General features: G+C 41.8%; 1 protein-coding gene across 2 annotated transcripts in view; it reads right to left on the minus strand.

Moving 5' to 3' along the window:
* Positions 1 to 3,281: 3,281 nt before the first annotated feature.
* Ccdc186 (coiled-coil domain containing 186) overlaps positions 3,282 to 9,538 on the minus strand; it is a 33,670-nt gene continuing 27,413 nt past the window's right edge. For both annotated transcript variants that reach the window (XM_029539182.1, XM_021199156.2), the window contains exons 14-16: positions 9,036 to 9,246; positions 7,692 to 7,911; positions 3,282 to 6,821 (exon numbers count right to left, since the gene is read on the minus strand). In XM_029539182.1, coding sequence (XP_029395042.1) covers positions 6,738 to 6,821; positions 7,692 to 7,911; positions 9,036 to 9,246 — 515 coding nt within the window. In that variant the 3' untranslated portion in view covers positions 3,282 to 6,737. The remainder of the gene's footprint in view (positions 6,822 to 7,691; positions 7,912 to 9,035; positions 9,247 to 9,538) is intronic.

The raw sequence follows: 9,538 nt of genomic DNA on the forward strand, positions 1-9,538 counted from the left end.
AGAGAAGCCGAAGGAAGGAAGGGGCGCCTGCCCATCGGCCAGCCTGCCAGGAAATCATACTGTTCTCCATTCCTTTAACCCCTCCCTCCTCCAAACCTCTACTGAGTTCATCCAGCAACCAAATCTGCGATTTCCTCTTCCTTTTTCCCTGGCTGCAGTTTGGGGAAGGGAGAGGGGAAAGGATCTAAATATGTCTTTAACTTACTGGGGTATAGAACTTGTAACTTTGAGAGACAGCAGATTCATGAATTCCTGGGGAGGCTTAATGTCCTTGTCATCTCCCAGGGTGGGCCTCATTCAGAGTAGTTGATTAGGACGTCCCTGTCCCTCTTAGTATGCTTGTCTTTTGAATTTAACTGTGTTCTTTATTGCCACAAAGGAAAAACAAAACATTCTTACAAACAAAAGCTGCACAGCCTGCTGTATTTAATCTTTGACCAGAATAGCCCCAAGTGCTATTTTGCTTTCTATGTAAACATAGTATTGAGTAAACTATAAAACACACAATAGCAACTTTGAGGAAGATGTGTGTCCATGCATGTAGCTACCTTTCTTATACTGAGAAGAAATACCCAGACTTACCCAGGATGACTTGTGACTTTAGGGGTCATGCTTCACGTAGACAGGTATAGGAGGGACTCAGAGTCCCGGCCCGCAGACCTCATTTGCATTTGACCTTGGCCTTGACCTAGGCACCCCTGAACCAGGATTATTCCTACTTTGCATACTCAAAAACCATATTCATGTTCTAAGCCTTATTTTTTTCTGTTAATGAATCTCTGAAAAAATGGGGCTAACCTGAGAAAAAAAATCAGATGTAGTGTACCCCAATTTCTTAATGTGGCTTTAAAGAACTTTTCCTAAGGGCAACCTTAGGTCAGGCCCTGGTGGAACACAGAGGCTGGGACAGCAGTCTCCTGGGACTGTGCCTATGCAACTTGGTGAGACTCCTGTTAGAATAAAGAGGGCCAGGAATAGTTTCACGGCTGGGAAGCTTGCCTGTGTGATCTCCATAGGTCAAACTAACTATACTACTGCTAACATCACCTTTTAATGACGTAACAGACTATCTAGAGACCCAGGGCAACCTTCAAACATTCTCTTTCCTAACCACGCACCCATGCACAGGCACAGACACACCCACTGCTATGCCCTTGCAACACATCTACAATCCCGTTTTTAAAACAGATACACGGAACTGCTCAACCATCTTGATACTTTTACCCATGAGTCTCCAGCTAGACTTTTTCTGGAAGTCCTATCAGTTCAAGGACGCCAGACTTTATCCAAGCTGCATGCAGACCCCAGCATCTGAATGGAAGCACTCTCCCACTGTGCTCAAATTCCATCCATGCTGGTTAGTGTCGCATTGTGCAAAACACACAGGAAAGTTTAGACTTATTTTAGCTGTTTCCAAGAGTTCAGTCTATAATGAGCTGTCTCCATTGCTCTGGGGCCTGGGGTGTCAAGGTACAGTGTGACAGGAAGACACAGTGGAACAGCTGAGCCCTGAAGCAGGGAGAGGTGCATGGAAGATACACCTGAGAAAGGGCTTAGCTGCTCCATCAGTGACCTGCTTCTAGCCAGGTCTTAGTTCCTCATCTCTCCACACCCCAATGCTATTAAGTTACAACCCCATCCACAGATCAAGTCACCAATTAGGACAAAGCCCTCAGGATCCTGTAGCTCAGTGGCTGGACCCACCAAGCCTTCAACACCAGAGCCTTGGTGGTGTTTATCTTCAAGTCATAACACAAGAGGAAATGGTTATAAGGAGTGTGACAAAGACTTTTCTTAACTTTAAAGTCCTTTTCCCTTTCACCTTTCTCCTTTGACTGACCTGGTAAGTAAAGGCTAAATAGGAGGGAGAAAATGGAGAACGCAGGCAGTGGATGCATGTGGAAGACTGTTGCAGCCTCCACTTTGGGCATACTTGTATTGCAGGGTGGCTGTATCAAGTGCTCTGAAATGGAAATTGTGTCCTAACTGTGATAGGCTGTTTAGAACCAGGAGCAGCACGTGACCTCTGCGCTACACAGGCTCTTAGGATTAACACAGATTGGAGAAGAGCCTTTTGCATTATCCAGTTTTGAAACTGGATCATCCAGGTTTCAGAAGGCATTGGAACTGACATTTTTGTATGTTTGAAGCTGGTGCCACGGCACCTAGAAGACATTTAGCCATGTCTTTTTAAAAAGGTAATGTTTTCAGGCAAGTGTATGCCTTTAAAAAGAAATCTATTAAATAGCTACAATTAGTCTTCAGTGCTCACTCTGTCAAGTACGACTTGTGTGGCTTTTGAATCCCAGTTAGAGATGCTGACAGTTAGCAACTCTTAGCAGAGCTCTCAATACAATCCTTCACTCTGGTCACATCCACACCAAACTCTGAGCCGAGGAACAAGCTAATGCTTGCTTTGGCATGGGCAAGCATCTATCTGGGTGACAGAAGGGACTTACAGGGCAACGTGGGATTTATTGACCAGCCAACAAAGCTACAGTTGTATATAAGAGCTGCAGATATGCTGACAAAAACCACTGATCAGCAAGTTAACAGTACTTGAGGAAACAGACATGGGGGAGGGGGAGGGGGCTGAACACACAAATCCTACTCCATCTTAGTTAGTGCCCACTAATTACTAAAGACAAACTACATGGAAACAATACGCAGTTGCTCTAGGGGTGAGTGTAGCTCATGTGGCTTACTGAATCTAGCAGGCAGGAGCAGCATGTTTGAGCGCGTACCCACTGGTTCCCAGCAGGCAGCTATGAGGACATTGTGGACTTCCTTCACTGTCACTATGTCCACTCTATACGTGTGGATTTCAGAGGAACTTCCCCAAGAACGAATGGCTTATGTGATGGGCATAACGAACAGAAGGGATCAGAAATTTAGAAATGCGAAGTAACCCAAGTGATGTGAACCACTGTTCACACTGACCTGAGGAAGTTAACACCATTCTAGTACACAAGTGATTCTTTACTGTTAACAAGGCTGGAAGCTGTGGGCACTTAAGGTGCATAGCCTTGTGAAACGTCAGAATGCATCCCAAGGTCACCAGCCCAGTAAGACACTTTCTAGCCAGCTTTGCCATCTGTAGTTTAAATTTAAAATCATATCTGGCAGTCGTGTTTGACAGGATAAAGATAAATGTGGGAATCAGTCTAATTTAAAAGATACAATCAAACAGTGTGGAAGAGAATTGCTAACAGTGGAGAAGTGGTTTGCTGGGCCATGTGAAATGTGAAAGTCACCACAGACGCCATTGACATACACCTTGGTAAACAGGCACTGCTTATTTAATAAGTACAGAATGTACACAGACTCCCCTGAAGAGCATCGCTTTATACAGAGTATTTACAGAATGCACAGTGTAGTCAACCCAGGGTTACCTATACAACGCAGACACCCCTGCACTCAGGAAGGGAAGATAGCAGCAGGCATGAATGATAGCCATATGCATCTCAAGGGCCCATTAAAAAGGAAACATACATTTCAATATGCAACTAAGTTTTGTTTAGTTTGCTTTTTCAATTGTTTCTCTTGTTCACCTTTAACAATTTTCGGTCACTAGTGCCACCAATTGGTGGTAAGTATTAACATTATCAGCATGAAAATGAACTGAAAAAAAATTACTGAAAGAGATTAGTAGAGTCAATAGTCCCAAAGCATGAATGTCATTATTAAGAAAAAAAAAATCCTTACCAGGGTGACATGTGTCACATTTATAGTAGTGATAGTTTTGGGGGTGGGGGTGGTTTCTTCTTCCAAATTTAGACTAAATTTTGTTGTAAAAATATTTAGAAAATAACCAGCAGCCTGTACAAGAGAATTCAGAAGGCTGCCTGACAGGATTGGATTCATTTCAGGAGCATGCAACAGGCACCAGTCAGGCGGTTACGAAGTGCTAAAAGTCTTCTTAAAGTCTGGATTTTCCCCTTCCAAATCAGGAGATGTGCAGAGAACCATGGGGCCAGCACTCTTCCCCAGGCCCGAGCTCCGGGTCATCTACCTGTACAAGTGGAACATCACTCTTCCTAGCCCAGTGTTGAAGGCCAGCCTGAGAGTCAGGCCTGAAGACCTGCCCTGCTGTTGTCATGAGACCACAGATCCCAAGGGACTGGAGAGTGATACCCATGACACCTGTAGTGTGCCCGGCAAAGTGTTTATTAGGCAAATGTATTTCTTAAATGAATAAACGACCTGTGTAGCCTGATCAAGTCGCTTTAAATGATTATGGAGAAACCAAACCAAACCACCAAAAACTGTTCATTGTGTCCAAATGCACCATGTTCAATCCTTGAAACTGTTTGAACAGACTCAAAATCTTAAGTGGTATAGGAAAAAAAGGAGTCCCAAGCACTCACTTTCAGATGAAAACCAGGGAAGTGCATGCACACCAACTTCTTGCCCAAGGATACCAAAATATTACTAAATAACCAAAATAGTCATTTACATTTGTAACTAACAATGATCAAATCAATTCACACTGGTCTCAGGGTCTCTCCTCCACATATTCATGAGCAAAAGAACCTCAGAAACAAATCTACCCCAGGGGCGTGTCCTAAGTCAGTGGAGGTTCTCTTGGACACACATGCATTTCTTACACATTATTTTGCTCAGACTTGACCATATATGAAAGGACATAGGAGATGCCTAATGATAAAGGAAATAAAACTTTTTCAGCTTTTAAAGCTTCACAGATATGGAAGGACAGTATGTATGATCAAAGCATGGCTTTTAGTAATTATATTTTTAAATTATTACATTATTAAGTTCTCCAAGTACATGGCAGCACAAATGCTAACATGAGCTTGTCCCATTCTATACCAAATGTGCATATATTTTACAAGTGCACAGGTACAGAATACTGTGGACATAATCACTGGTTGGTCTCCACTATGCATTTTCCTGTCTTAGAATAAAAAGCCCCAAATGCTCTAGCTCCTGAATCAGCATCACCCGAGGGAACAGGAGGTGTAGCTACGCTGCCTCCGCTATGCAGACCTCTCCAGTGCTAGGAAAGTGTGTCTAGGAAAATGTGGGAAATAATTCAGAATTTATTGCACTTACCCTCTTATTTTTTATTCTAATAAATTATTAATAATAGAAAGAACAAGACAGATGACTAATACTTTTTACAACTATCTTAAAACAACTTTGAATGCATTTCACACTGAAGCTAAGAGATACTTTTTTGAATAATAACAATATTCACAAAAAGACATTATATTGACATCTAGTATTACATTTATATTCAATGTTGATTTGAGGAAATGTTAAAACACAGTAAAAGGGCATTGATGTCATGACTGTAATCTCAGAGCCCGCAAAATTCTATTATAGTCCAGGCTTCCAAGGCACCTGCATGTCACTGCATACTTGAGGCTAGTCTTTATCTTCCTTCACCTCCTGAGGGTTGGGATTATGGGCGTGTGCTACCATGCCCAGCTAGAGCTCATACAATTCTTTAAAGTTATATATCCCAAAGCTCAAGTTCCTTGAGTGGAAAAAAACAAACAAGAAGCCCCCCCAAAAAACCAAAAAATAAAAACCAACCCCCCCAAACCCAAACCCAAACAGAAGCTTACTGAATATGCAGCGAGATTTCTGAGGGTACAGGCAGCCTCACAGAATGCGGTGTTTTAGGTTCTGGAATGCAAGACGCTAGCTACCAAGTGAGAAAAACTTCAATGACAGCATTTAAGTGTACATCTTAAACACTGTAGACATCCGACAAGATACACAATTCAGCTCCAAAGTCCCTTCAGCTGAAGACACAACTGTGTTAAATAACATATGGAAACAGCACTTGAGGAAACTGAGCGTCTCCTTTACATTTCCCTTTACACAACATCAGTGAAGCCAAGGCATGGCAGAGAGCATCTCGGGCACAGAGCTTCACACATCTGTTCCAGTGAATGGACCCATCTCAATGTTAAAATATAACAAATCCACAGGGAAGTTTTATGTTCACAGAGTTTAAAATCATAGTTTACATCACTAAAGATTTAAAAATTTTAACTAGTAACTCAAATGTGAAAAATATACCTATGTCATGGAAGGAGACCTGACAAATAGTGCCCAGCTGAGCTAATTCCCTGCAGCAGCTTTCCTGTCTACTTGTCAGTAGACTCACAATTGATTTAAGTATGCACACACATCCTTACACCACAACCAAGGCTATTCTGTGACTGGGGCTAATTGTGATGGGGTTTTAAGATGTTTCCAGGCTGGCTTTGAACTCATGAGCTCAAGAGATCCTCTTTAGCCTTCGACGCAGCTAGGACCACAGGGGTGATCACTGCCCAGATCAGAACTGAAAACCTCTAGAATTCCTCTAGGTTTTTCTTTGTGTTGCAGAAATAGTGAACAGTTGGATGATGAACACCTCTCTTTAGGAATACTTTTCACAGGCTGATGTCACTAAGGAAAGGATGATAGTAAAGTTTTTTTTTTTTAACCCTTGTACTAATGATTAGCACTTTAGGGTAATGAGCAAACTAAATATTGAGTCAGTCACAAGGTGGCTGACTGCACCACAGAGAAATGACCTTTGCTGAGCTCACAGAGCTCACAGCACACACACCACACACCCATTCATAAAAGGGCACCTCTACACAGGGAAGCAAAACCAATTTTTGATTAGTTGACACAAAGCAGGGACTGATTGAGGACACTGGACAGTGGCACCTGCTGCTCTGTGGCTCGGCTGTCTACTAGGCAAGAGCTTTGTGTTAGGCTTTCTTCGTCCTCTGCTCCAGTTCATGCTGGTGTTTAATAAGGCGTTCTATTTCTGTTCCAAGTGTTTGCAGGTTTTCCTTTAATAAGTGGGGGGAAGAGAAAACAGAAGTACTAAGTAAATACCTTTTGAACTACTTTTGCCTAAACTATGAAACTTGGTACTGACATATTCTCGACATAGATGTTTTAGTGAAATAGGCCTGTCCATTTCAAAGTTATAATTGTTTTTTGAAACAGGCTCTCTCTATGTAGTCCTGGAACTCACTATGTACATAGACCAGGTTGACTTCAAATTCACAGAGTTCTGCCTCTGTGAGGATTAAATGTGTGCAGTACCATGGCCTGCCCCAAGTTATATTTTTACTGCAGCTACAGCAAGTTTTAGTGCATGATGATTACTTTGGTTTAAAATTATTTTTAAAATCTATTACTAGTTATCAAGTCCATGCATAGCAAAGACAGAAAAGTTGGGTCAGACAACAGCTGAAAAAAAAAAAAAAAGCCACAAAGTATACTTAAATGTTGTAATATTAAAGTTGTAATTAAGTATATTCATTCTGCAAAAGCCATCTACTGTGACGCAAACAATTGACCTCAGTGTCTGTCCAGTAACTAAGCTGACTTTATCTCTGGGGACCGTGGCACCCTCCCTGTGTTAGTAAAACAGCTTGGGGTTGCAGAGATGGCTTAGTGGTTAAGAGGACTGACTGCTCTTCCAGAGGACCTGAGTTCAATCCTCAGCAGTCAAGTGATGGCTCACAATTATCTGTAGTGGGATCTGATGCCCTCTTCTGGTGTGTCTGAAGACAGTGACAGTGTATTCATAGAAATAATAAATACATTTAAAAAAAGAAAAAAGAAAACCAGTCTGATGCTAGGTGAGACTATGGAAGAGGCGCCATCCTGCCCTGGTTACTGAGTGGTAAATAAATAAGAAACACAAATACCTTCAAAGTAATATTTTTTAGCAATGTATCTTCCAAAACAGCCTGTAATTTTCGGTTGATTTCCAAAGAGAGCTCCAGTGATAGCCCGCTATCAGCGGGATGGGATGTGTACAAGGACGCCATGATGCCACCGCGTCTACTCAAATGCACTTTGTTAAAATCAGATGCTTCTGAGGAAAGTGTGCCTGATTCTTCTCGTAAAACGTAACTCTGAATTATTCTGCAAAACAAAATGATCCTCTGGGTGCTTGCAGGATAGAAATACTGGGGGTTTGTAGGAAGCAATGAATCTCAAGCATAAAGATAATCAACATAAAATATATCCCGGTTGGGCCAGTAACCTAAGTTAGCTTAAGACCTTTCCTTATTCGTTAGACTGTCTCTTCATCTGTCCCTTTTTTGTTGAAGGAGTATAAGCACAGCTTTTCTGTTTCTTTCCATACATGTATGTAAATATTTTAGTCATTACTTTATTGGTTTGATTTCTGTTAATATTTTCAATTAAATTACTTCTAAACTCTATTTTGCCCTTTTAAAATCTACAAGCAGGATTTTCTATAGGTTTAGAAGTATTTCAAAATAACTGTTTAAGAGTATTAACATGAGACTCAAGTATGAAGCTAACTCTTCTTTAGGTAAGGGTGGCATCTGGGAGAGGAACAAGGTGCAGCAGAATTGTGGGTCAGTCAAGCTGCATTTGGAGCTGAACTGGGCCTGCCCCTCACAGGGAAGGGCTGCTCTTGGCAGACTGAGTAACTAATTTGAAAATGCAGAGAACATACCCTGCTTCCCAGTGGCTTAAGGAACTGATGAGCTAATCCCAAGACATTAGAGTGTCTTCTACCAAGATGAACTTGATTATTACACCCTTTGATCAGTAGGGGAAAAAAAAAACTCTCAAAACTCCATATATATTTTAGAGTCATTCACTTTTAAAGGTTAAGTAAATTGTTTTTTAAATCCAAAATTATCTTAGTATGTTAAAAAGCAAAACCACTACCCTCCACTCTCTCACTCACTCACACTCTCTCTCCTGATATTCTACCTTGAAGGAGAATATCTACCTTTGAGGTTTTCTCCCATCTCTGTATCCCCAAAGCTAGAATACAACAGGTGATCCAAAAAGATGGAGACCTGGATGCGAGAAGAATTACTAAGCAGGTACAACACTGCCATCCCAGCTACACAAGAAGCTGATGCAGAAGGACCCCTGGAGCCCAAGAATGCAGGGCCAGCCTGGACAACATGATGTACCCCATGGAAAAGATCAGCTCTTCATCCACTTCTGAGGCCATGCAAATGGCAGTCCTCTGACACAGGCCATGCTACCACAGTAATACATACTTGGTTTTTTTTCTTATTTCTTCAACCAGCTGTTTGATGTGGTCCTCCATGAACTCTATTTTCTCATTCTTCCGGGCATGGGCTTTCTGCAGCTTCACTATCCTCTCAATCAGCATGGCCTTGTCCACTTCTGGGAAGTTGTCCACAGCCACTGAGGAGCTGGTATTCTCTGGAGATCGGTCTTCAGCACTGCTTCGAGCATTAAGTGACCCTGACGACAGAAGACCAAGCTCAGTGTATGTGATCTCGGTCTCCCTCACCCTATCTCATGCTTTCTAGTAATACTGCCTAATGTGGACAAGAACATGTAAGTGGTTATATGTGGCCACCATTCTTGTTTAAAAGACAGCAGCAGTCAGCAGTGTCTGTTACGTCACCCAGAAATGAGATAATGAACTGACAACAGAGAAACAAATCTTAAAAAAATAAAAAAGGAATAGCAAACCTAAAGTAATTTTAAAAGTAAATGATACCACTGAGAGGGGGGAAAAAGGGGGAGGAGA

The sequence above is a fragment of the Mus pahari genome, chromosome 1 (assembly GCF_900095145.1).
Source record: "Mus pahari chromosome 1, PAHARI_EIJ_v1.1, whole genome shotgun sequence".
NCBI classification, from domain to species: Eukaryota; Metazoa; Chordata; class Mammalia; order Rodentia; family Muridae; genus Mus; species Mus pahari.